Genomic DNA, 27840 nt, shown 5'->3' on the forward strand with positions numbered 1-27840 from the left:
CAGGTTGTATTGTTTTCAAAAGCTCAATTTGTGCGTGTGAGTTTAGTCGTCAGGCAGGGGTCCAGAGCACATCTCGGGGCTGCTATGGCAACTAGGCTGCCCCCCCACTGCTGCCTCATGGCAAGAGCACAACACATGGATAGATGCTCTAACACTGGAAATAACGCCACAGTGCTGCTCCAGTGACACACACTGCAGGGAGACTCAGTTTTCTGCTTAATTACCCAGGATTCAACGCTAGGGAACAAGGAAGGACTGGGGTCAATATGACATACAGATAACATGGCAATGAGGCGATTTTAATAGCAATGACCTATGCATTCAGTCAGCTGAACCTGTGGTTAAGAGAGTCTCCCCCTGTGTTCTGTAGTAGATTAACTTCCTCATCAAGTGAGTGAGTCTGATTTGATTTTCAATAAGTCCGGCCAGTTTGTAAGACAGTTTCCTGTCAGTACAGTGTTGAAAAAATGAAGAAATCCTGTACGATAAAATAAACATTTCCTGTTGTTCCTTCCTTATCAGAAAATATGAATAATTGAGCATTCACCGCTCGACAAACCAATATGTTTCTGTCTAGATGACTCACTTCCATCACTAATTCAGCGCCGCTCATCCCAAAACCACGGCGCGTTGCTATTATCCGTGGCAGCTGTGCTAATCCAGGTCGCTCTCGTGGTAGCCATCCTCCTCGGCTAATATGCAAACCGTTCAATTTTACCTTCCAGATGTGTCTAACTCCATTTCCAATGGCCCGAAAGAAGGTATCAAAAATCAGTCCTCTCTCAGCCTCACATAACCACAGAGAGCTCACCTGGGCCTCAGGTTTTCAAAGTTATTCATTTCCAATAATGTGGATATCTATATGGGATCTTGGTAGACTCTGTGATGTTTAATTTTTATCTTTGGGCGCCTCTGTGTGTATGCATCTTTGTGCACTTCATTCAATCTCTTTCCTTTCTTCACTATTAATTTCAAAACTCATCACCAAACAATGATTTTGAAATATTTTCTTTTCTGTTCCTTTTGAACCAGAACTCCGCCTCACAGGTTATTTGTAGCACCCTTGCCTCTGTGTGTCCACACCCTGTCTTTGGCTTTCAGCTACAAGCTCATCGGTGCCTACAGAAGACATGGACTCAAATATTCAGTTTTATATTTAGCGAAACCAGCTGTCCATTTCAGGCTGTGGGTCTGATGATTGACAGTTGGTACAAATATAATTCTGCCTAAAGGATTGGTGGTTCCCTAATATGTCTTCCAGATATGTCATATGGATTTCACTACAGTTATTTGGACAGTTGGTTCTGACAGAAATACCTCAACATCTGCTTGATGGATCTGGACACATTCAAAGTCCCCAGACAGTAGATCTTAATGACTTTTGCCCCTTTTCCACCAATCTGGTTCCAAACCCGTTCTTGTGCTTTTCTGGTGCTTATCTGGTTCTACTCTGTAGCACCACTTGTGTTTCCACCGCTCAGAGTTGAGCTGCGTCATTGCGTCATCGTTGCGCATGACGCAACCGCTTACCTGCCTGCTTATGACACCCACAAGGCGCGATAAACCCTCACATCGTTAACAACAACAATGGCGGATTGTAATGAACAATGCTCATGTCGCTCTTGCTTCCTCTTGCGTGGACCAAATCCTGAGGGCGTAATTTGTTTCTTCAGCATTCCACTGCTGCTTTAGTTTGGTGGCATCCATCCTGGTTCGTCGTTGTGTGTGTTGCTGAACAAAACTTGTGGCATTTTGTGGTTGTTGAGTTTAATCCCGCCTCTGACGTAAGCATGACATATTGGTTCTTGGTTCTTGCCAGGCAGCCAAGTGGGGCCAGCTAAGAACCAGTTTTGGTGTTTAGAGCAGGCCCCGCTGCGGTGGAAACAGGAAGAACCAGAGCTTAATCAGGTTCTAGCACGGAACCGTCCCTGGAACCGGTTTGGTGGAAAAGGGGCGTTTGTTTATCCTGGCTTTTCCTCCAGTGGCACCATGATATCGACATTTGTGATTTTGAGATATGAATGTCCCTGAAATTTTGTTCACAATTTCTCCTCAAGATGAATCATAATAACTGATGGGTCTGCTTCAGTGGACAACATTTAAATCAGTTGCCTCAGGGCACGCCATGTCAATTTGCAGAATATTGCCAAGCTGTTATTCTCTCCAACAAGGACTTGCTGATCCCTCAGCTAGCTGAAGTGTTGTGACAGCCTATGGAGGTGCAAACAAATCCCCAGATGATGCAGAGCTATTGCTATGTTGTGTCCCCCGGAAAGAGGAAACTGAAATGTGCATGCACCACCTGTCGAAACACCAAGGATTACAGAAAAACAGCCCCTTGCATTTAGCTTCTCTGGATTTATTTCCAGGCGCACAACAGGAAAGCATTGGGAACGTTTGATTCAATTACTCCGCCATCTGTTTTAACAGGAGAGGCAGTTAGCAACAAAAATGTAGTTACAGGAAGTCTTGTATCCCAAGAGCCTCTGCACCCTGGTAAGTGTGACTTTGATGCAACATTCAGGGGAAAAAAGGCAATAAAATGTTGAGGTCTGTAGGGTTATAGTGATCTGGGATGTGATGATAGTGAATTGATTGCTGAAGAGACACAAGGGCAATGTTGTTTCCTAATGTTTCCTGGCAACAACATACTCCCAACATTATGGGATGGAAATTGAACTGAGTAATGGCAACTTTAATACCTGCAAAAGTTCAGCCTTTATTTTATTTTCGCATTAAAATCTAAAGCGAATAAAGAACATTTTCAACTTCAAATATTTCCTTTGGTGTACCTGCTAAATGGTAACTGGATGTTGCATCATCCATCTCGGCTGCCTAAAGATGTTTCTTGCCTTCAGGAAGCGTTAGCATTATCACATGTGCCCTCTTTAACAAAGGAGGAAGGCAGCCTCTTGCTTTTCCACGGCACTGGAAGTTCTTTAGTGTGTCTATATTTGCGTTTGAGAAGGAATATGTATGTATGAGTTCATGTGAGTAAAGTGTGTGTGTGTGTGTGTGTGTGTGTGTGTGTGTGTGTGTGTGTGTGTGTGTGTGTGTGTGTGTGTGTGTGTGTGTGTGTGTGTGTGTGTGTGTGTGTGTGTGTGTGTGTGTGTGTGTGTGTGTGTGTGTGTGTGTGTGTGTGTGTGTGTTTCAAACAGCTGTGGAGCATATGATAATTCAGGATGACTCATCCAGACCTTTGCTTATTATTTTGTATGCAAGGGGACAACGAAAGAGAAAGAAAGAAAGACAAAGGAATTAGGGGGGTGTGTGTGTGTGTGTGTGTGTGTGTGTGTGTGTGTGTGTGTGTGTGTGTGTGTGTGTGTGTGTGTGTGTGTGTGTGTGTGTGTGTGTGTGTGTGTGTGTTTGTGTGTGTGTCTTCATATACCCAGGAGATGCTGTTGCCTCTCAGTGACCCCTAAGTGTCGCTTCTATGTGTGAATCCTTGCGTAGGATTCGGTGTTGGTTGAAAACACAAAAACACCTTTCAGTGAAAATACAATTTATTTTAAACATTTACCAATAAACTGCTTTGGAACCGGTATATGGAACTCTCTGCTAAGAGTCCTTCACACAAAAAAGGCTCCATCGATGTTTAATCATTCAACATGTGTTGCATTTAAGGTAGCACAGAGAACGTTAGAAGTACATTGACTAATCTGTTCAAATGTATCTTTAGGCATCATAAAAGCTCACATACTGAAGATAGAAAGAGCAGTGTCTTCAGATATTCAGTTTGGGACGACATGTTAACAAAATACGCTGAGACATTATTACTATGTTGCTCAGTAGCTGAATTCCTGATTTCCAAACTGCAATCATTAGCACATGGTAAATATCGTCCCAGAGAAAATAAATAAATATAAAAGCAACACGGTATGGCTCACATTTTAAAGTCCAACCAAAGCAGGGAAGATAATAGGATTTCCACCCTGCGAACTTATTAGGAGGGAATGTGTGTTTGGCCGCTCTTCCGACATGAACAAGATGTGCTTTTTTTAATTGTATAAAAGGGAGCAGGGAAGCTAATGTTGGTTGGTGATAAAGAGCAGATATGTATGCTGTAACAGACAAGAAAAATGGTACTTAAGTTCAGTTGGACTTTACTTTTTCAGCTGGACGGATTTACAGATAACACAAGATAATTTGCTGATTGCTAGAATGCAATGGCAGTCTGATACACACACATAATCTGATATCTGTTTAAAGTATAGGGTTTTTTTTCGAAGTAGAGCCCAAAATATATTGATCGACTTAAAATGAACCAATCGCTATTCTCTAAAGTCATTTATCAAACTGAAATTCCTTAGATGTGATTTGCTATTTTGTCATCATTTCACGTTTCATAGAATATTATTGAAAATAATTACAGCCCTGATTTCTCATCCTTTTGGCTGTCCTCTAGTCTATTAATATTCACATATTAGGACTTCCTCTAATACTGAATAGGTTTGGGACTAAGTCAACAAAAATGATCAACACATGGGTAATAGAATGCGTATCCTGAGTGAAGTCAATAAATGGAACAAACTCAAGATGCCTGCAGCACAGCCAAAGACTGTTACTTGTCGTTTTCAGTAGCGGACTATAAACTTTACTGAAGTTCACGGAGAAATGGCAGCAACACTGTGACTGCAGAGCAATATGGACTCTGTTATTGTATTCTATAGCCTGGAGGGTCTTGATACAACTTATATCTTGGCTCTAGCTTATTGACGTTTTAGTAACTGCTTTTGTCCAAACTATGTGGATCTATAACAAACAAACAAACATTAAGCACCTTCAAAACACATACTTTACCACTATATCTATGTGTTTCGGACCTTGCAGTTAGCCAATCATGGTCTCCTGTGTTAACACCATCACCATCAGTTGAATATGCCATCAGTCTATATAACCATTGTTAGCACTTTGTATTTTTGTTTTCAAAGGTTCCCTACAAGGAAAGATCATTAAAATAACTTTTTTAAATCTTTCTGATAATAAACAGCTCCTGCTCATTTCTCAGGTTGTGCCTGGATCTTCTTTCTTTTATAAAAGATTCCCCTTTGCTTCACTGCCACCTGCTTAGAAAGAAACCTTGTAACACTTTACGAAAAAGCAATTTCCAAAACCAGTTATAATGAAACAGCAGGGAAGTCTCAAAGTTGAGAACCTGTTGAAATACTTTCTAGAACTACTCTTTTATAAAGTAGAATTGTAATGTTATGTAATTAATTTTCATTGATCCCTGTTGGGAGCGTGTCTTTCCTGGGAACTCACAGGTCAGGGTCGGATACAGAACAGCACCTCCAGACCTGGCACAGCAGGCATTCAGCCGACATGAGGCCTGAACCTTTTGATTTTTGAAAATTGGTCCATCACCCCTTACTCTCCAGTCCGCTGCTCAAATAGTTTCTTTCAAACCACATTTGAGTTTATCCTTTCTCGGGTACAGCTGTTAAACTCATCAGTTTCCCCCTGAAACAAACGGACTGTACACTCAGTTTACAGAACATGACAGGAACCTTTAGTTCCGCGTCTTCAGAACCGAGTCTCCGAGTTGCCCCTCTTCAGCGTGCTCCTGTTAAAGTCGTCGTGCTCAAAACTCAGATTGTTATGCGACCTGGATATCATTAGCAGCTTGTCCCGCTTGCTGTAGTCGCGCCTAACGGACGCATCTAACAGCCGCTCGCCTTGGTCCTCCCTATCCTCCAGCCGCTCGTAGCCTTTACTGCTGAGGCGGTTGCCTCCGTTGCTACGGCAGCTGTTGCTACGGTCGAGACGGGGCCAGCTGGGGTGTTTCCGCTGCTCCGGGTGAACGCTGAGCATGCTCGGCCCGCGCTCCAGATCCAGAGATTTGGAGTGACTGCCGAGCATGTGCAAGGAGGAGTTGGAGCCAAAGTCGCTCCTTGCTGCTCCCGGGGAGAGCCAGCAGCCTGAGGTAGAGGAGGGCGCGGGTGAGAGGGAGCAAGAGGAGACGGAGGAACAGTAGGAGGAAGAGGAGGCTGAGTTACTCCGGTGTAAGCCCGGCGGTTTGGAGGCCTTGGCAACAGATGGTACAGGAACCACCAAAGACTCCATGGAGCTCAGAGGCTTTGACCTCTTCCCATCCCTCCGCTCTCTTCCTCTGTCTTCCTCAGTGATCGCCTCCATCTCCGGTTCGTCAATAACACAGTTGTTGAGTTTTATAACCGGGAGAGTAAACGCAGAGATCGAGGAGGAGACAATAGAGCGCGCATGGTGTCCACCTTTCTCCCCATCTCCGTCCACCGACCACTGGTGGCGCACCGCATCCGAGTGAGCCCTCCCGAGCCCCGGGCCGCCGTAAGAGCGATCCTTGTAGAGCGGCGCCAGCAGCCCCGCAAAGCTACAATCCAACTTAGCCTGCCCCCCTTGTCGGTAATACTCCTCGTCCCCTAGCAGCACCTCCTCCTCTTCCGCCGAGCCTCCGGCCCGATTGGAGAACGCCAGGAGGGAGTTGCTGCCCAATCGTCCTGCGTTATCAGCTCCAAACGTTCGCAGATCCCCAACTTCCCTTGCAAAGGCGCTGTTGCTGTGATGGTGTTGCTTCTGCTCTTTCTGCCTGAGGCGATGGATGTCAATGACGGTGGAGTACATGTCTCTCATGTGGATTATCTGGTGCAAAAGAGAAAATATGTCATCAGTTGAATCCCAAATCTTTATCTTTGAATTCCCTGAGACTATGTTTAATTTTTGATCATCGATTTCTGTTGTTTGAATTTGTTTGTTGGAGGTCTGTGACCTTGAAAAACGTGTTTCTGGCATGGATTACCTGGAAGAGGGGAAGGCAGAATGAGAGGATTAATGGAATCAAGGAAGGGGAAGAGAGGGCATAAGAGAGAAAATGTGATCAGAGGAGAATTGCAGAAATAGAGAGGGAATGAGGTTGGCTGAAATATGATTTGCATGTGAGTTATGTAGAGATGATGAATATGGATGACTGCACTGTGCATGCTCCGCAGTTTGTATAGAGTGCTGGAAGAACTGAAATGAGAACACCGAATTGGGGAAGAATATTAACCTCATTTTCCATTGACTCATGTTGCAAAATTGAAACACCTGTTTGACATTGTCCCTCGTAAATTGTGAAGAACCAATTATGGAACGAATCACTGTTTCGCACCTTGGAAGGCAATATCAGTTCTGTTGATATTTCCCGGTACTTTTGGCCTTTGGCATGTTGACCTCTAATGAATCCACTGGTAACTCTAATATTACATTTCTCCAGCATCAGGTAGACACAGATGCATGTCCCAGTATTTGTGTGATTTCAGCCTTACCTTAGTTTCTCTGTCTCTGTTTTCATGAAGGATGGCATTAGCACAGATGAAGATGAAAATCCCAATGCCCATTGTGAATGGCCCGAACATCTTCATCCGCTCAGAGTGACGGTGCTGTTCCAGGAACCGTGCCAGAGCACCCGAGATCTGCTTAGAGGGCGCACCTACATGCAAAGCACATTGAAGGTATGAGCTATTAAACATGATGAATGGCGACTTATAAAGCAGAAAAAAAGGAAGTACTAGGACACAGTCTAGAGACATTGACTCAGTCATTTTAGCAAAATCAACCTTCAGAACCTAGTGGCAACCTTCAGGTCTGAAAACTGAAGCCATTTGAGGATTGCCTTACAGCTGCAACAGGAGCTGTCAATTTGATTGTCTGAAGTCTGATTGCATAGAAGTCTACAAGAAAATTACCCTATTTTATACATTAAAACCAGCTTGCAAATGAGGTAACGGTCCAAACCACTAGTTTCAATTCTTCATTAATACAGCATGGTATATATTTTGTAAATAAATAGTCCCATTTATAGTAAAATGGATGATAAAGCGGAATATGCTTTAGGGCGGGGCTAGTGTATTCTTAACAGGTTGCAATGCCTGGTTTGAGTGTTGTCCGTGTTTCACTACTATAACTTTATTCCTTTAAACCTGTAAAATAAGTTCATCAAAGTAACATTTTAGTCTCCTGAAAAAGGTGTCGTTCAGCATTTGGTTTTACAAAGTTCCAACCTCTTTATCACTTCTGGTTTCATAAAACCAGAAGGCCAAAATGACAAACTCAAAGCTGAAGACCGTCCTCAAACCAATAGGTGGTGTAATAAGGACTACACCTATCTTCTTATGCATAGTCTGTGTTTAGTAGTAGTGAACTTTTCATCCTACCATCCACTTACCTGGAACATTTTGCCCCTTGCTGGAGTTAGCCACATCCTCATCTGTGTGGGGGATCTTGACTGCTTTTCCTTCCCCTGTTGCGGACGTTTTAGCTCTTCTTCCACTTGCCGATCTGTCCGAGGGCATGGTTTTATTGTGCGGCCAGTAGCCCAGCGTCGCCATGAAGATCCCCACGGATAATATGACCAGTCCAAGAATGAGGAAAAATCCAGAGGCAGAGTAGAGGCGTAGCCTGCCGCGTACTATCACAACATCAGTGCGTCGTTTTCGCTTTCTATATGAGATGTATGGAAAGAAAACTGAGTTTGTGGTTTTTAGAGACATTATATGACATCATTACAGCCATTGTACAAAAAAATCAGCAGATTAAAAAAGGATATAATTACCTGGGGGCCGCTTCTGGAGCGTTTCCCTGGCCTGGCACTGCATGTAAGTTCCGGTTATGAGAGCGGGCGGAGTCTTGGCGTTTTAGCTTAGCCAATCCAGTTAGTACACCTGCTGCTGCCATTCTTAACCTGCAGACACGGAAGAAAATGGTAATTTAACACAAACTCACAAAGATATATGTGAAAGAATGGTTTTAACAACGGTTTGATAGAGGTACAAATATATTAGCATTAAGAAAAATACTATCTGCTACAATATTGAAAGCAGCTCAAGGGAGGCACATATGTGTTTCCGCATAGCCAAAGTCTCCCAGATGCTTTGAATATAGGAGGTGTAAGACACTTGATATTCAGAGTGTGGCATCTCTCACAACTTGAGCAGCTCTGTTTGTCTTCTTTTAAACCAATGGAGCTGCAGGCGTGTCTCACAGTGACTTTTGAAAAGCTGCAGATGACAGTTTATTATTTACACACTCTTTTAGGGAAAGTGTGTCAGACCTGTCGGCGTCTTTCCATCTTTCTGAAATTCCATTTACAGTTTAAGAAGTGTACAGATGTATGCATAACTAACACACACACACACACACACACACACACACACACACACACACACACACACACACACACACACACACACACACACACCCATTAGAATCTTCTCTGTTTACAGGTGAGATGTTTGTTGTTAGCTGTCAGCCTTAAGGACAACATGGGCAGGGGGGATGCATGTGTGTCTGAGTGCATACTGTAATACATTTACCCCTGCAGGATTTGTGTTTACTGCATACTTCCTGTGTTTATGAGAGAGTAACTAAGTAAACAGGATAGGAGGTATAATAATAGAACACAAACAGACACGGAGAGCATCACACTTGGCTTGTCTTTTTTATTCTTGGACAGTTAAATGCAAATTACATTTTCTTTTCTTGGCTTTATTGTCGCTATTTACGTTTGTGTTGCAGTTATGAAAATGGAATTACAGTCCAGCAATTATGCCATATTATTAAAATGAATCATAGTCCCTCTGCTCACCGGCTGCTTGGATGTCTATTAATATGTATTATTCTGGGAATGTTCATTAGGTTTTAAATTCCTGTTAATCTGGGCTCACATGAACATTAGCATTGTCCTGTTTATCACTAAGAGGATTAAACAGACTATATTTAATGTTGAATACCGGTGGTGGATCGCAATTTTGTGACTTCATTCCTGCAGATTATTTTGGTATTTTGTTGAGTGCCATGTTGGTATGTAAAATATATAAAGCAAATGTCACCACATTGATTCCCAGCAGAGGAGGTGTCAAAAGTAAAATCACCAGTGAGCAGCAGTGAACATGTTTAAGATTATTTTAATCGCCACCAAAAAAAAGTTTTAACCTTTTTACATCATTTTGACATTTAACATAGTAAGGAACACATATATTTTTATGACCGTAACTCTCTCAATCTATCAATTTCCTGTTAAATAAGAAAGTCAACTCGAGGTGGAGCTACCAAAAGTTTCTATACTTTTGCAGAAAAATAAACCCCTCTCCATAGGACATTGAAGGCTTTTGCTATTTTTTACTATGTATTATAGCGCACCGTAAACACTAAATAAGAACAGGTGTCAGACATTAGTGACTCATTATTTTCAGTAAAAGTTGTATTTTGATGCGCTATTATCAGTTCCCCGGTTTTAATTTTTAATATGAGTTGTTTGTGTGGATAACCACGTCTATAAAAGGATAAAAACTGATTTGGTAAGGAACCAAGATCACAACCATGACCTTCGTCTTTCTATTTTTTTAATCTCCCCCTCTTTGTCCTTACTTCCACGTCTCTCTCTATCTCTTTCTTCCTCCAAGAACACACTATCTGAAAATCTCTCTTCCATTCCCATCCCTCAGTCTGTGTGCTTATGCTTTCTGGTTGTGACCCTGAATCATTTTTCTTTACCTCCACTCCAGCCGGCTTTCTCATCTCTCTCTGTTTCTTTTCCTCCCCGATCTTCTTTTCCCCCCAGATCCATTATAATCCGTCTCTAATTTAAAATTTCTGCTATTTGGTCACTATCTCCTTCCTCATGCCCTTCATTTCTTTTCTTCCACATACATCAAAGCAATAAATATTCAGATTGAGGGAAAAGATATTCAGTAATCAATGAAACCGTGAATCACACAAAGGACAAGACGTCCTCTCCTCCAACCCCCGATTCTCCTTCTCGCATCTTCATATATTTTACATGTCAATCATCGCATTGGTAACACTGCTGTAAGAAAGCTCTTCACCACAGATGGTGAATCACACAAGGACAAACACAACAAGCCTCGTTTCTCGGGTGTCTGCGCTCACTCTCTCCCTCTCTCGATTCCTCTCGCTCCTTGGTGAGCGTCAAATATGAACCCACACAATGTTTTAGGAGCAGGGGGGGAGATTTCCTCCGTTAACAGAGAGACAAAAAAGGGATGGATGGGAGTACAGGGGATGGATAGAGGAAAGAAGACAGCAGTAGAAATGGAGGGTGGACCATGATGGAGATAAAAAGGGATGTTAAAGTACTTTTTCACATGAGTGTAACTGGGTTCCACACCGAGTCATGACAGGAAACTGAAAGCTCGTACGAAAAGCTAAACAGGACAAAAAAACTTCCAAGGGGACAAAGTGGAGTGAATAGAAAGGCCCGACAAAAACGGATAGTGCTTCTCCTGCCAGGGATGACAGGACAGAAGTGGAAAACAAGCCAAGTGCATCTCTCGTTTTAACAAGGAACGAGTAAGAAAAATAGAACGAGCGCACAAACCGAAACGCTGCTGAAACAGACACGGCGACGGCCTAATGAGAAACCACTTAGGCTCTGACACAACAGGGCTCTCCGCTGTGGAGAGTGAGCGGTGACCACATGAAACGACAAATTAATATTCAGTTACCATGCTGAACACCAAGCAGGGAAACGTCTTCTTCGCAGGCAGAATATGCATAAAGAAATCCTTCAGTGATTCTTCAGAGAGAAATTAGCTGTGTATTCTGCAGCTTTCCTGATCATTCACAGACTGTATGAATATCAATGTGTCCACCTCCTGTCGCATACAACTTATAAATTATGCAAGCCGTTTTTCACGCCATCGCTTAATAAGCGTTTCACAAAATTAGTGCTCAATGAGTCGTGAATGAGCCTCCTATTGATAACCCTAATCCTGAAACTACTAGAATAAATTACTCCTGCTGTTTGTCTTTGCACACTCACAGCAATGCGAGAAAACTACGGAAATAGTGTAATATATATGTCGCCGCTCAGGGAACAGATATATATTATGTAACAAGTTATTATTTTTAAAAATGTCTTTTTCTGAGGAGAGGTTTCCCTCTTTGCATTTTGATATTATCTACATCATCTATAGGAGACGGCACGCGATGTATCGTCCCTATAGCAACTACATGTTCTGTTGCTAGGTGGCACGTTTCTATAGCAACAACCAGCTGTGTGCATAGGAATGACAGGTGTATCATAATTTCAGTAAATCCTTTTAACGAAAGCATTTCTCAGGTGTCATCTGGATTGTTATTTGTTTATCTTGGGGTATTATGTCACAGCACATGAGTGGAAATAATGTCAGTCCTCCTCTCCCGTCACTTTCAAAAAGGCATGATTGAGAGGGGGAGGAAATGAGGAGGCTGCTAAGGATGCTGGAGTGGAATTGGGGGTTGGGAAGTGAGATGAAATGGGAAGAGAAAGGCGGTGGGGAAAGGGAGACACCAAGGAAGGAGGAGAGAGGAAGTGAGAAACGGAGAGTTTGGCACATTTGGGGCGTTCAAAAAAAATCTAAATAATATTGCACTCAATTTACGGGTTAGCATCGAGCTTGGGGTGTTAAGTGGGAAAACGACAAAGAGTGTGGAAGAGGCAAGAGAACACGACATGTGGTAGTAGAAATAGGAACAATGTAAGTTAAGGGGGAAGAAAAAGAGACATGGAGTAAAGGAGATGTTTTCATCAACATGTAGCAAACGCCAGAGACTTTTCTGACTCTAGAAGCATACTGAGAAAAGTTAGTCTCCGATGACTCACCTCAGTGAACTGTATGCTAACACGTCATGGAGAAAGGCATCTGATATGGACACTGAGGAAGAAGGAAAGCTGGAAGGACAAATGTAATGAGAGGAATGATCCAGGAGCAAGGCAGGGAGAGAACATGTTCATTATGTCTACCATTATGGCTACAACGTGTTTTTGTTTCTGTGTCGTAAACCTCTCTAGGAAGGTTTAGTGAGGCCAAATTGCTCAATGTAAAAAAAAAAAACACTACACTGTTCTAGTTTTGTTGTTGTGTTTTATACCTAGGCTATATTTGAATGGAGACAACAACCCATCACCCCCTGCTGCTGCTGTTAAGGTCACCCGCCATGATATCATGGAGCGAAGAGTCAAACAGGAAGGCTACCCTCAAAACAACACGACTATGCACCAAGTTTGACGACAGAACTTTTCATTTTTGCAAAGAATGATGAAATTCCCTGCATGAGTAAGACTGGAAATACAGTGAACAATATCCAATCTTTGTACAACCTGCTCTTGACATCGCTTTCAACTTGAAATGCTGAAGGGATTGTCAAGCATTGTAATACCACGGTCACACATAAGTACTTCATTTGCATGAACACCTACGCCACTTTCGATCACAATCCTTTCAGATGGAATTCAGGTTGATGGAGCATTTTCATAGACTGATTTTTCTATGACAATAAATTAAGCAAAAGGTCTTTTATTTCCTTATCATGTAAGTAAAGTCTTGAAACGAAGCACTAGAACTTCAAGTTAGGTCCAGTAAAATGAATAATATAAAGTTAATTCTTGTATAATATAGGATAGGATAGTGACCTAACTTTTTAAGGACACTTTTTCTATGTCTGGGTTACAGGATTATACAGTTTTTCATGTTCAAGCCCATTAACTACAAATTGTGTAGACATTATATTACATTAATTACTTTCACTAATGGGTGCCGGTTACAATCAGCTTAGGAATGTAATGGAAAAGGTTCATGTGATCCCTTTTTATAATGTCTGTGTTTGTTTTTGTGCCTGCCAGGTTTTCATTTTTAGACAAATAAGCTGGCAAATGGGAGGCTGTTATCCCAAAGTAGGGCTGGGCGGTATGACAAAAAGTAAAGTAGCACATTCAATTTCACCAAATACCCTGATATTGATAATGCTGCGATATTGCAATGCTTTCACAAAATAATTGAGCATTCACTTTACTGTGCTGTAGCCTTTTAAATTAGGAAAAGACAACACTGATGGTTACAGCATCCAATGTCTAGTCCCTTATCACGATACTGATATAATATCGATATATTGTATTGATCAGCGGTAACCCACAGTTAAACCCTCGTTTGATGTTAACCTATAGTTAAACTCAACGTTATTCCATTACATCATTCAACAGCACAACACAACTTCAATGAAAAGTGTTTCCTGTGGGGGATCGTCTCCGGATGTTTTCATTTCATCAAGTAGATTTGCTGTTAATGCTGTTACACACTGCCTGGCCAAAAAAAAAGGTCACACAATGATGTCTCATGCTCCCTGAACCACTCTTTCACACTTTGAGCCCGATGGATCCTGGCATTGTCATCTTGGAACATGCCCGTGCCATCAGAAGAAAAAAATCCATTGATGGAATAACCTGGTCCTTCAGTATATTCAGGTAGTCAGCGGACCTCATTCTTTGGGCACATAACGTTGCTGAACCTAGACCAGACCAACTGCAGCAACCCCAGATCATAGCACTGCCCCCCACGGGCTTGTCACCCTTTTTTTTGGCCGGGCAGTGTATTAATATGTACTGAAACCAATCACTGCCTAGAGAGTGGCCAGTCAAATTCAAGCGTGGGGTTGTAAAATAGTCACTGCAAAACTACAGTTTAACAGGAATTGTAGTAAATAATGGACTGCCATGTGAAAGACTGATCCTTCAAAGATCAGCTTTTCTGCTTCACGCTGCACTATGTGAGAGGAAAGGCGTCACAGGGAGATGTGATGTGACACAGAGCTGAGACATGGATTGCCACACTTGATGTTCCCTACAATAGGGAACTGATTTGTTATGGTTGGATGTTTTCAACACATATGCATCTGTTGATCCCAAGTTGTTTGCTTTGAAATAGGCAAAGGACATGACCAGCCATGCGCCTATGAAAACAACTGCAAATATATGAGGAGGAACCACCACCATCTTGGATTGAGCGCAGGAATTTGCAGTGATGTCTTTCAGCCTTCAGGTATCGATTTTTTATTTAGATCATTTTATTTATCAGGCCAACTTTTGGTATTATATCAGACACATCCAATTGTTGGGTTTTAAGTTAATTAGTGTGTGTATTTAGTGATTGCTCAAATAAAATATAAAGTTCTTGCTAACGTAATCGGGTTCTTATTCTGCTTCTTGGGGTTCCCTTTCCTGTAATGTCCTATATAGGTTTTGGTGCATGTAAATGGTCTGTAAGGTCTAAAATCCCAAAGTTCTCTCCATAAGGAGTTTCTCTCCCACACACTTCCCCCCCCTGCCTGAAACACTTCCATTCCTTTGTTAAGTCCCGTATCATAGTGACATCACTATGTAACACTCGCACTTCTTTTGGCTAGCTCTAACATATTGTATGTGATTGACTAAGGGGCGAAACATCTGTAAGTGATTGACCAATCATAACAGAGCCAGCTAACCAATCAGAGCGAATGGACTCTGGTTTCAGACAGAGGGTGAACACAGGTCCTGCAGCACAGGCAGTATGAGAAAAATAAAGAGCTTTTTGAACAAGTTAAACAAATACAAATCTGAACCTCAAGATGAACAAAATAGGGCCCCTTTAAAATAGCATTACAGATAAAAAGAGGTTTAATAGTTAAACCTGGTTTTAATGGAAACTACAGTCCCTAATTTGTCCCCTAATACCCCTAACTTGAAACTTGGAACAAGCATGTCCACAAGCTTGTTTTACTAAACCCTAAAATGAACAAATCTTTATCTGCACAGGTGTTTTCAGTTACTCTGCTTGATTTTATTGCGTTCACATGATGGACTTCAGCTGATTTAGCAGCCACATGTAGATGCTTTTTCTGTGGCATTAGATAAGTCCCAACTCCCCCGGGCGTCATCACAATGGATGTTGACTTGATTAACAAATTACAAAAACGGTGATTACATGAAGATGCCATTAGATCTCTTGGCAAGTTGAAACTATGCCGGGAGTTATAGGATGTCATCATAGTATCTCAATGTAACGAGTGGAACACTGCATACAGGAACATGTGGAATATACACACACACACACACACACACACACACACACACACACACACACACACACACACACACACACACAGTTCTGATACTAGGGCTACCAGGCCAAAGTGAAAACACCTGTGGCCTTCTGTGATACATCATGAGAAAAAATGTCGCACTCTCTTTTTCTGCTTAGAGCATGTAGCAAACATATTTTCCAGTGAGTGGGTTGTTCACAAAGATTGCCGTCTCGTTTTGCAGTGCCAAGAAATCATCTAAAGTTCAAAATTAAACCTTTACGTTTGGTTCTGGCTGAGCAATATCAGACCTCTGCCTGAGAGAGATACAGTTCCCTGACTGAAGCCTGTTTTTGGGATTGAAAAAGTGTTTCATCTCTATGTTTGCTTGATCTCCAGATTACACAGGAAAGAAGAAAAAGGAATATGTTGTCTCAGAGGAATGAGTAAAAGATTAGCAGATAGCATGTGTCGTAGCTTTGCTTTACTCCTACAGTCTCACGGTCAATCGTGAGTCATCTGTCGGGAGAATATGTCTCTTAGTGTTGTCTCTCAGACCTTTTAAGCAGCACATTTTCTGATGCAAGCACTCAAGTGTCAAATCCTGCACCATCTTCACCATCTTGTTTGTTTTTTATTTCCTCATTATTTTCGATGATACATAGTGTTTTGGTTACTTAAAAATCTCGCATCCTTCACACTGAATCAGTGTCATTGCCTCCTGTGTGTGTGTGTGTGTGTGTGTGTGTAAGTGTGTGTGTGTGTGTGTACTGGAATTATCCCCTGTTGATTCTAGCAAAATCACTCACTGTTTACCTCACATCCCCTAGTTTTAAGTCAGTGACCCACACTTATCTTGAGGTGCCAGTCTCTGGGACTTTTTTGTGGGGGTGGCCCAAGAAACAATTTAATGTTTTCCATGAACAGCTGTTATTTAGTGCATCTTTTAGAGCATTCTCTGGGGAAATGTTTTAAGTTGGCTAAACCAGAACGTTATTTCTCAGACGGGAGTCTCTGAGATTAACTCTTATCAGCGATTGTACATTTCATACGTAACAAATATGACTACAACCTTTTTATCACTGACAAAAACAAGATGGCTCGATGGTAGCATTGTTGACAAGAAAATAAGAGGATAAACAGTGTTTAAAAATGAAATGAAATCAGCAGTTTGGGTCTACAGCACAGCGGGCAGAGTCAGGAGAACTAGGAGTAACTTTCTTATGTTAAAATTAAATATAATTAAAGTTATATTTTGGCTAGAAAAGATTGACTGAATGTTTTAAGCTAAGTAAAGCCGAACTCAAATACTAATGCATTTCTTTGACTAAGATAAAACAAAAATGTCCAGACATGTTAAAGTTCGCTAAATATTATAGAATGTAACAAGGACGTTTCAAAAATAACCCTACTATCAGGTGGTGTTTGGCACATTTCTGAGTCTTTGGGCCGACAAATTAACGGAGCCTTCCTGAGAGGTATTCAAACAGGATTATCCACTTGCTTGATAAGTGTGAAGGTGGATTAGCTGTCATGTCGCCCCTCGCCCGACATCTTAATGATTCTTAAATTAAACCCAGATGCATTCCTGCGTGAAGTGTTTGGCAGCGATAGATGCCTCACAGAGAGCCTTTGCCTCAGTAAGTCACCCCTCGTTCCTCAAACAGTTCTCAGGAGACAGTTACTCCTAATTCACCCACATGTAAATCACTGAGGACAATAAAAGCAGCGCCTTCCCCCTCTCTGTCTTCTCTCATTGTGACTTGTTTGATGTTTGACTTTCACTTTGCAGCTCGCTGTGTGTGACACTGGAAGGCTGCTTTCTCATGTCATCCTGTTTCCTACACTCACCTTAAATCTGAGCATACCTGCAAGCAGGATTTTGGGACATCACAACTGGAAGCCAAACATGTTACAATGAAAAGTGTACAGTGTGCTGTCGAAACACTAAACGTGTACTTTACATTCATGTAAGAGTCGTATGGTTCCCATCAGTTTCTCAAAGTCATTTCACAATTTTTTTGCTCTTTTCATAGAAAAAAAGCAGACACAAAGTGATCTTCTAACCAGGGAGAAAAGTCTTAAAACAAGCGTGGAGGGTGCATAAAACAGGTTTTTTAGACTTAATGATGACCTTTATCCATCTTTAAGGACATAAATATTGGTATCTAACCATTTTGGGCTACTTAAATGTAAAACATAACAAACAAGTATAAGAATAGTTCAATGAGCTTGAACACATGAGCTTTTAATATGCTGAATGATGACGTTTGATGCTTTAAACACCAACAACTACAGTAGAACGATTACAAGCTGATGTTGGACTCCCTCCTTCATCAAATATTAAACAACACTTAAATTAAATATGGGTGGCAATACAAAGATGGAGTAGCACTGTCAGTTTGGAGTGTTTAAGAGTTTTAGAAGTCAAGCTCAGCTCAGTTCTTACCTTTGCAAAAAGCTGAGTGTGTGGCTGTCACTGTGCCATTAGGCACGGAGGGGGGATTAGGCTGGAACCTGAGGGGAGGAAAAAGCCATCTTCCACTTTGAAGGTTGGTTCCACTGGAATTCCATGCCGGAGAAAATTCAACTGACTCGAGCTCGTGCGCTGATTTGGGGGGGAAAGGAGTAAAGTCCAATTTGGGTTTGCGAGCTTTCAAAGAGTCTAGGCTGTTTACTTTATTCAGCGCGGAACGTTTACGGAGAAAGCCTGTGCTCAACGAAGACGCTCCCTATTACCACTCGAGGTAAACCATTCAAAACATTCCGCTGATTTTAAAGTCGTAAAAGCTCATTTCTGTATTCCCATAGAGAAAAAATGTCAAAAGTTTATTTATGGGGAAATGAATACAAAAGCCGCGGATGTGAAGTCCCTTTCTGGCTGTTACGCGTAAAACTTGCTTTCCCGTTAATCGTGTCCAAACCCGACTAAGAACAGATGAAAAAATAATCGTCTCTTTTCAGAAAATCTCAGCTGCAAGTTGTTGCGTTTGAAGAAAAATCGTTAAGCAGAAGAAAACGGAGTGTTTGTATTCCTCTGAGCCGTAGAGAGAGACGCGGCAGCTTCATCCAATTCCTTTAAAGCGCACTGCTCGTGGGAATGTGAGAGGCTTTCACTGAGACGCGTGTGTGTGTGTGTGAGAGAGAGAGAGAGAAAGAGAGAGAGAGAGAGAGATTTATATGCATGCTGTGAATGCGTGTGTGTATTTTATGGAGGGAAACAAGGCACTGTGCCACGCTTTTCTGCATGTGCAGGGCGCAGACGATAAGGGATGCCTGGTTTTAAGGAAAAACAGAGAAGGTGGTGCTCAGCAGGGAGGAAAAAGGGCCAGCTTGTGATGTTAAATGCATGCACTCACTGTATGTGGCAGCAGCCAGATTGGAGTACAGTATCAGCATGCAAAGCTCAGGAAAACACAGAGAGAAATTTCCTGCAGCTATAATAAAAAAATAAGTGTTTCGAGTGTCTGACAACTGACAGAGTGTTCATGCGAGATTAATGTGAAATGCCCAGAGGTTAGCCGTTATCAACACACACACAGTGCGCAATGTTTTTGTTCAACTTGTTAAGCTTTTCTGTCTCCAAGAAACACAAGAGAAAGAGGGGGGCGTGCAAAAATGTTGCAGATGTTGGCATGGTTGTCATTTCCTGTATTTACATGCTGGAGCTGACTGAAAATATACTAGCTGGGGAGAGGTGAGGGGAATGTAAGACAGACATTTGAGCACATTGTAAAGTGTGTGTGAGAAAGACACACACACACACACACACACACACACACACACACACACACACACACACACACACACACAAAAAGACCATTATTTGTTCAGATGGTAGAGATTAAGTTTGCCAGAAATACATTTGAAAAACCCAGAGGGCAGATTGGTGCAGCTGCACATGTGTACATTTGTTCACAATCATCAGACATTGTGTCAGTCCTCGGGTGCCATTCCCGACCTTAAACATGACCACAAGACGTCTGACCCTAACTCTAACCTTTACTCTATATACAACAACCTCTCTTCACACACACTAAAAATAATCCAATTAGGCTCCTCAGGCATTCTTCTTTTGCTTCTTTTGGATATAAACATGCTCCAAAACTAATAAATTGATTCAGGTTGAAGTCCCCGGTGCATTAGTCAGTCAGGAGTTACTGTATTTACATTCCATCATAGATCCAAATGAAAACACTGTTTCAGTCGAGGGGCAGTGATAAACAAAAGGAGCAAGCGGAGGGCAGTAATGTGGAGAGAGTGTGGTGGAATAAGGAGAGGAAAAACAAAGCCCTACTTTGTTGACTGTTGCATTTGTTGTTTACAGGCCTTTTTGGGATTATGGGATTTAAAGAGTTTACTTTTTGAGCTAGCCCATACTTCTTGCAGCTGTGGACATGAGTCTGTAGCTCGATAATTTAAGGGAAATTCGATTCTTTGGAAAGTTAAGGAGGACAGGAAATGGGGGGATGGGAGTTAGATGAGGCAAATGGAGGATGCAGGAAGTGGAATCTGTGTCATTTTAATGAGAATATTTAAGATTGATCGTTAGTGAGGCTTTAGAAAAGCCAACAGAAGCATGTAATGGCTAGCTCAGGCTCAGTGATTGATACATTACCTGTAAGAAGGCAGGACATATAGAGAATTGGATTGGTTCCACAGCACACTCGATTTTCCAAATGACTTTTTATGCCACCTCCCATACTTATAGGTCCGTCCCATTCCCATGAAGGAGATAGCTTATGATTGCTTCTAAGGACTTTCTTTCATTTTCTTGGCACAAACGTTCACTTGGATTTAAGGACTTGGGTGCGAAAGGTCAAGGTCAATATGACCTCACAAAACGTTGAAGTATTTTGCCATCGCAATCATTTATTTGATTCTTAGGACAGTTAGATATAAATCTCTAGTAGGATGAATAACAAAGTTTTGACTGCATGGCATACAGCAGCAAATTATTTTCTTGTTAGTATTTATTATTTATTTTCTATCGTTTCTCCTTCTCCAATTGTCATGCAAACCAGCCTCCCTTTCCTCCTAGAGATTGCTGCTGATTGTGTATTATGATGCATCAAACTGTGTGACGTCAATATTTGTACCCTGCACACACACGCAGTGAGTGAATGTTGGATTACAGCCTCTCCGTTCCTTAGAGACACATGTCGACATGTAGATCAATGAGCCTCAGTGTTCCCATGAGCAAATCTGTGTGTCGGATTGATTTTCAAAAATAATTTTAAAACAGATCAGGAAAAGAGCATGCAAACATTGCGTTCATTTCCCTGCTGCTGTGGATACGACACATCTTATTTAAACTCACTCATGGGGTGTAAACACTATAGCCCAGGAGCAAGCTGTTAAAATGTCTCTTGTAGTGCTATTCTTCACAACTCCTCATGCTTCACTTATATCTAAATGTTTCATTTGCTGTATAAAGACACGCTTCTAGAGTCACAGTTTGTCTTATCGTCACAGTGCTGCTTTAAAAAAAAAAAGGCTTGTTTGTCGTTTGAGGTTTAGTATGGGTTTAATAATTTACAAGTGGCTTGAAATCCTTCTACAATGCTTTTAATCTTCAAACGTTCCACTCAGTAGTATCTAACCACTTCTCTCTGTATTGGGGTGGGGAAAGGCTTTGAGGATTTAGGTGATAAAGTGCGTTTAAAAATGTAATCACATTTTTGGATCTGAACTTCACATTTAAAGGCAAACATCCACTAAAATGTTAGAAACGAGTTTAAAGGGGCCCTATTGTGCTTTTTGGGGTTTTCCCTTTCCTGTAGTTTTAGGTTTTTGTGCATCATCTCCAAGCGTTTGACCATCAGAACCAGCCAGCTAACCAATCAGAACAGAACCTTTTTGAACATTAAAGTCTGTAACCATGTCAGAGTAGAGGTAAAAAATACAAATATGGACCTGAAAATGTGCATATGTCGTCTTTAAGAGAACAATGTGTAAACAATTCCTTTAATCCCGGCATATGGAGCTGATTTGTGATTGTGTTTTCATCATTGCAGTAAGATAACACTGTAGAGCTAAAAACTGCAACAGGATAATTAAAGACTTCATAATGAAAATGAATCATACATGCAATTATATCAGTCCTAGTTTTCAGTCAGAACAAACATCAAATAATATAAAAACAATAAATCTGCATGATTAGTTTTCTGTGAGCCAAACAGTAATAAAACGTAGCACACACACAGGGGGATGAATAGGTATGACGCCTAACTTGCTCTACATACGCCCCCCTCCCAACCCCCTCTCTCTATCACTATGGTTACAATGATGCAGGTTACCGTGGCAGCCAAGTCAACCCCATTCTTACACAAAGACCCACGTGCATGTGCTTTACCACAAACACACAGACTTACGCAGGCGGTGACGCTGAAGAGTTGAATGAAGAGTTTTCTTTTCGGGTTATTTCTGGAGGGGGTGTTCGACTGTCGTCATTTCTGCATCCTCCTCCATCACTTACTCCATCATCAGAACAACCAGTGGTCGTTTCTCCCTTTTTGAAATGTGTCTTTTCATGATGATTTAAGGTGTGTGTTTAATAAAACATCAGTAATCCGTACACCACTCTCAGTACGTATGTTTAGAATACACTGTTCATTTGTACATGTGTTTATTCCACATATTCATATTTTACAAACGTATTTATTCCACTGTTGTGTTGTAATATTAAATATTTGTACATTTTCCTCCTCTTCGCATCATTGTTTTTGTTTTTTTGCACTTTTCTTTTTATGTTTAGTCTACAACTACGCTGTAGCTTTTTTTTTGCATACGATAAATAAAGCTTTGGATTCAATTTGAATTACAAAGACGTATTTCATTTGCGTCTGCTAGTGCTGTGTTTTTATCATTGCTTGTTATTGGGTTGCTGCTTCATTGGAGGATAAGGTTGTCCCTGTGCATTTGAGGCTATGCTCCCATCTAGTGTCAATACTAAAAACTACCAGACTAAACTGATTTCATCTCGTTTGATGTTTTGTTGCAGATCTTTCCAAAGCTGGACATCCAGGATGAATCACAGGTAAGAGGTGGTGAAGAGAAAGTCTTTGAAACAAAAAGGTAAAGGTCATGTGTTACGGATATGTTGTCAGTGTTGCTAACAGGAGCTCAGTCAGTTGATTTCAGTGTGAAGAATGTCTTCATGCTCTGGTAGAAACTAACAATTATCATCGTTATCAATTACTAGGTGATGGGAAATGTGAAATTACAATTTCCCAAAGTCCAAACGATGTGTTGAAATTGTTTATTTTTGTCCCTTCAACAGTCCAAACCAAAAGATACATACTTACTTACTAACAAGACAAAGAAAAGCTGCAGATCCTGTTTTATTCCTGAAAACAGTTGCTGACGATCTATCCACCAATCAACAAACCCATGTATTGTTGTTCTTCTTCATACTTTTTTTGTTTTATAAAGAGTAGCAACAAAAACGAAGCAAGGAAGGAAGGAAGGAAGCAAGCAAGCAAACAAACAAACAAACAAACAAACAAACTTGATGAACATAGAGGAGAACTGAAAGATGGAACAAGAAGAAAGAGGATTGTAGAAAAACAGGAAGTAAGGAAAGGGAAAAAAGGAACCAGCAGAAGCACACCAGCGGGAGAGATGAGGAAGCTACCTTAAAGGTACTGTAGGTACAAACTGAATTTTATTTATTTATACCATTACCAAATATAAATCTGTGTCTATAGCACTTCCGTTATGTATTTGACCTCCAAACTAACTTCCTTCTTCTGGCTTTTATGTCCAGTATGTGTGAACACTTATACTAGAGTATGTTCACCTTTATCCCTTTTTGGGATTTACTCTTAGTACTCTTCTTAGTAGTAATCCCATTTCTTCTAATCCTCCCTCTGTCTCCCTCACATGCTTACACACACACACACAAACACACACAGCCTTCATGCTCTCATGTAGAGCAGCAGCCATTCATGTTGTTGGACTACTGCTGTCGTTGTTTTGGAGTTACACTCATCAAACGCCATGGACCCCTCTCCCTCAAGACCACACCCAGTGATACTTTGGTAAGGACATTGTAAGATGTTGGAAAGTGTGTTAGAATAGAGAAGGATTAGGGAGGGTGTGTTAGCTGACTCGGTGCTCAGTGGGGTGTTTACATCATGCCTATTAAGAGAACAGTTGTGCTTACTGCTGTTTTCATAAATTACAGTAATATCCCAGCATTCTTCACTGTTTTATCATTAAAGTTATAATCAACATTTTCCTGGTTTCTTTACGTCCTGAATCACAATGAGACTGCTGTTTACCCATTATAAGCATGCTTATTATAATCAACCAAAAGTCAGTTTAGGGGTAAATCTAAAAGCTGGTGTCTAGAGCCTTTTTATTTAAGTCTGGATATCAGTCTAGTCTGGAGATGAAAAACAAACCGTGGCTAGCCGAGTTGTTTAGCTGTCTCTGAGGGAATTAGCATGAGCTCAGCTTCTTTTCTGACCTGTCTGACCACGTGGCTTACTGTACGTGGGTCAGAAAACGAAATGTGGGCCATGGTTCAATTACTCTCGCAGTGACGATACATACTGGAATTTTCCTAATGCATTTACATGCTTATTTATCCTATTCCACTTCTCACTGCTGCTCATTTTTAATGTGGACGTAACCTGGAGAAAATGAGGTGGAAACAAGGATGAGGAGGAACCTTACAAAGTTAAAAGTGGAGTCGGCAATTAGAGAGAAATATTGTTGATATTCGAACTCAACACCTCAACAAATAAACCCTCCAGATTTATCCTCCCACTCCTTTTCTTTTTATACATTCATAGCCTTTCCTCTGCTGGAATAGTGTATAGCCTGCAAGCGGTGAGAAGATATATTCGCTGAATTTGTGTTGGATTAAATTCACCTCACCTTTAATGCACTGTAGCCCCGTAAATTAGATGTCCACTAATAGATATAAGAACGATCTTCTGTGCTTGTTGAGCTTGTTAGTGTGTCATGCTCCGGACCAAGCACACTGCGGACTAAAACATAGCAGCCTTTTGATGCAGACATGAAGCCTCTAGGTCTCCACAGGAAGTAGAACCAGCTCTGGTGATCAAAGATGGCAGAATTCACCTTCTGGAACATAAATAGGATAAATATCATATGTACATCACGGAAGCCATGAGGGTATGCAGCTGTTTTCAGTGTTATAGGGCAATACATGGAATATCTTAGGATATTATAGACATTACAACAATTGGTATTTGGTTTATTGCCAATTAGGTTTGTGTTTTGGTGCATACATAAACACAGTAAGAGTAATACATAGCAAGAAAAGCAAATATTTCAATAAATATATGTACAAAAATATACTTATATATTATAAACAATATATGTAAAATAAAAGAATCATATAACACACATTAATATACAAAACATATGGAAAATGTAAGAAATTACAATATTTCTGGAGTGTAATTGGAGTTTTACAAGGGGTTGCATTGTGTAAAAATGTGAACAATTTAGAGTAAAAGAAAAAAAAGTTACCTTGAATTTAACCATTTCTGTATTTCTCTGACATTTTATAGGCTGAAGGATTAAAGATTAATCAGTAAAGTAAACACACAAGTTTATTCCAGGGTAGTGAAAGTTATTAATCTTATCTGTTGTTTGACTTGGCATAGGTGTAGCTAATCAGATTAACGATGACTCCACTTCATTAACGAGGTGCCAGTGAGCCAACAGGGCCTGGCAGACCTGTGCGTAGCGCTGCTCCTCATTCGTGTGATCACTTACACCTGTTTTTGACAGCAGGAACGTCAGCTGGGAGGAAAAGGGCTTTTATCTCTCCTGTAGCATATTTTCTCTAAAGGCTGCAGTTAATCATAAATCAATAAAACTAGACTTTAGCGGGCTGTCTGCTGCGGTCTGACTGTACTCTCATCAGCGATAGTTTTCTGGGTCATGAGGGAAAAGAGAAAAATGGAGGAATGGGATATTTTTTAGCTTTGGGAGACACAGAATGCACAAAATAATGATAAGTAAACATCTCCAAATATAGAGCTTTCTAGTCCAATTAAAATCCCTGACATAGTTACGGTATTTTCTTATATTCTTGTTTTCTCTTTTATTATCTTGTTTATTGGAAGAAAGCATCTGTGGATGGTTGATAAAGGGCATTTCAATTGCCAAAAAGCATGGAATTTCACCCACTCATTGATTAATGGCTCTTATATGTAATTAATGTGGGTGTTTAACTTTAACCAGGTTTATAATTTCAGCTTTTTCAGCTGTGAAATGAAGGACAAATTAAATAAATATGTAAAGATGGTCGCAGAAACAACCAGTATACAGTAGTATTTTTCAATATCAATAATTGAAAGATACTTAAAGAGACTATCTGTTCCTTACCCTCCCTCAGAAAGAACATCCTTAAACTACAGGGGTCCTGCTGCTTTCAAAAACAAAGCAGGTTTCATGTGATATTAAAAGCCTCATCCCTACAGGGCAAATATTAATAATTATTACTCATTTCCTCTTTCTCTCTCCGTCTCCTCAGGTCGTCCTGCAGAATCTGTTGATGTGCATGGTGTGCTTCTACTCTCTCTACTACATCGTGGTCAGTCTCTGCATAGGACTGCTCAGGTACACACACACAAAAGCTGCAACTGCATAGTGAAGCCTTAGCTATTTGCTCCTGAGACAGAGTTAATTTGAAACAGAATGAATAAGAACCAAAGTGGATTTTCACTGTTTAAAGCTTTTGCATGTGTTAATTATCTGTGTACTATATGTGTCTCCAGGGTTCATGAGATCAACAGCTTGTTGGCTCCCTTTGACTACACAACGCAACCGTCATGGCAGAACCCCAAATACCTCGGTGAGTAGCATTGGTGCAATGTAGGTTTACTCCAGTACTTCTATTTTAAAGGCAGTACTTTATTTAGTAATTAAATGTTAAACTACATATAACTTTTACATATAAGGGTGAGTTCCATGTAGGTCTATACTGTATCTACAGATATTGAAAAGTGGCCGAAAGCTTGTAAGTTAATTAATTAATAATTGAAAATATGGAGAATGTGATTAGGTAGGAAATCTTAAGCACAAACCTTATCCCTTAGAGGGCCACAATTAAAACTTAAAGGGTGGCCACGGGCATTTCAATTAATATTAATTGAAATGCATTTAGCTGTGTGTCTGTCTCTGCATCCCATTTTTCTACTTACCTAACTTGAGCCAGACAACGTGTCACTATTCATCAGTCTGGGTATTTTTCAGGCTGACTCACAGGGGAACATTAAAAAGAAAAAATACATTATTAATACATAATGTTGATTGGTAAAACCGGTGCTATAACAATGGGTGATTGTTGTTCTCTCTTCCTCCCTGCAGTCGGTGTTATCTCCACAGAAGTGACCTATGTTTTGGGAGGGCTGATATTCGCATGGATCGTAGAGGAGTGGGTTTGGGATTATGCCATAACTGTCACACTGCTGCATATCGCGATGACGGTAGCAGGTAATCACACACACACACACACACACACACACACACACACACACACACACACACACACACACACACACACACACACACACACACAGCGGATCAATAGAGTAAAAACAGCTGATAGGATTGGGGGCCTGGCTTTGTAACTGGAAATGGTGTCAGTGGTTCAGAAATGTATCGGCACACACACAGGCGCTATCCGTTTGTGTCTAGGGAATTAGAGTAACAATATATATTTCTGTGATCCATTTAGCCAACATTGAAAAATATGTATAAAAAAATGTACTTTTAAAAATGATGTACTTAATAGGGCCAATTTTTAACCTGAAGTTGTAAAATGTTTTCCTCTGTAGCTATAATAAAGCAGTGTATTTACATTTAACACATAGTTTCTATGTTTCTGCAGTGATGTCAGACTTCCCTTCAGCTGAGCACTGGTGGATAGCTCTGGGTAAGATTACCGCTTTATCCTTCTTCGTCTGAAATGAACACTCTGTCTTCTTTATCTGGCAAGGACAT

At 40.9% G+C, this 27840-nt stretch overlaps 2 protein-coding genes across 12 annotated transcripts in view; one reads left to right on the forward strand and one right to left on the reverse strand.

The window, feature by feature from the left end:
- The window catches only part of tmem244 (transmembrane protein 244), a 54843-nt gene that overhangs the window by 26285 nt on the left and 718 nt on the right, over positions 1-27840 (forward strand). For 2 of the 11 annotated variants that reach the window (XM_063902074.1, XM_063902075.1), the window contains exons 3-10: positions 7314-7469; positions 14718-14831; positions 22853-22888; positions 23766-23891; positions 26369-26454; positions 26613-26689; positions 27205-27330; positions 27728-27772. In XM_063902074.1, coding sequence (XP_063758144.1) covers positions 14814-14831; positions 22853-22888; positions 23766-23891; positions 26369-26454; positions 26613-26689; positions 27205-27330; positions 27728-27772 — 514 coding nt within the window. In that variant the 5' untranslated portion in view covers positions 7314-7469; positions 14718-14813. Of the gene's footprint in view, positions 1-7313; positions 7470-14717; positions 14832-18414; positions 18597-22852; positions 22889-23283; positions 23502-23765; positions 23892-26368; positions 26455-26612; positions 26690-27204; positions 27331-27727; positions 27773-27840 lie in introns of those variants that run through there. The other 9 variants (XM_063902081.1, XM_063902082.1, XM_063902078.1 and 6 more) reach the window with 9 other exon arrangements.
- Positions 3486-18937, reverse strand: tmem200a (transmembrane protein 200A). The gene is made up of 5 exons (XM_063902073.1): positions 18299-18937; positions 8570-8698; positions 8183-8457; positions 7284-7447; positions 3486-6618 (listed from the first exon to the last, which is right to left on the reverse strand). The coding sequence occupies exons 2-5, from the start codon at positions 8689-8691 to the stop codon at positions 5524-5526; spliced, it is 1656 nt and encodes a 551-aa protein (XP_063758143.1). The 5' UTR covers positions 8692-8698; positions 18299-18937; the 3' UTR covers positions 3486-5523.

The sequence above is a fragment of the Eleginops maclovinus genome, chromosome 15, assembly GCF_036324505.1.
Source record: "Eleginops maclovinus isolate JMC-PN-2008 ecotype Puerto Natales chromosome 15, JC_Emac_rtc_rv5, whole genome shotgun sequence".
NCBI lineage: Eukaryota > Metazoa > Chordata > Actinopteri > Perciformes > Eleginopidae > Eleginops > Eleginops maclovinus.

What these genes read in the sequence shown, in the direction of transcription:
- tmem200a (XM_063902073.1), bottom strand. Translation starts at nt 8,691, where the DNA reads ATGGCAGCAGCAGGTGTACTAACTGGATTGGCTAAGCTAAAACGCCAA. An exon ending in GCTCCAGAAGCGGCCCCCAG is followed by an intron (nt 8,458 to 8,569) that starts GTAATTATATCC and finishes CATCTCATATAG; the next exon opens with AAAGCGAAAACGACGCACTG. An exon ending in CAAGGGGCAAAATGTTCCAG is followed by an intron (nt 7,448 to 8,182) that starts GTAAGTGGATGG and finishes CTTTGCATGTAG; the next exon opens with GTGCGCCCTCTAAGCAGATC.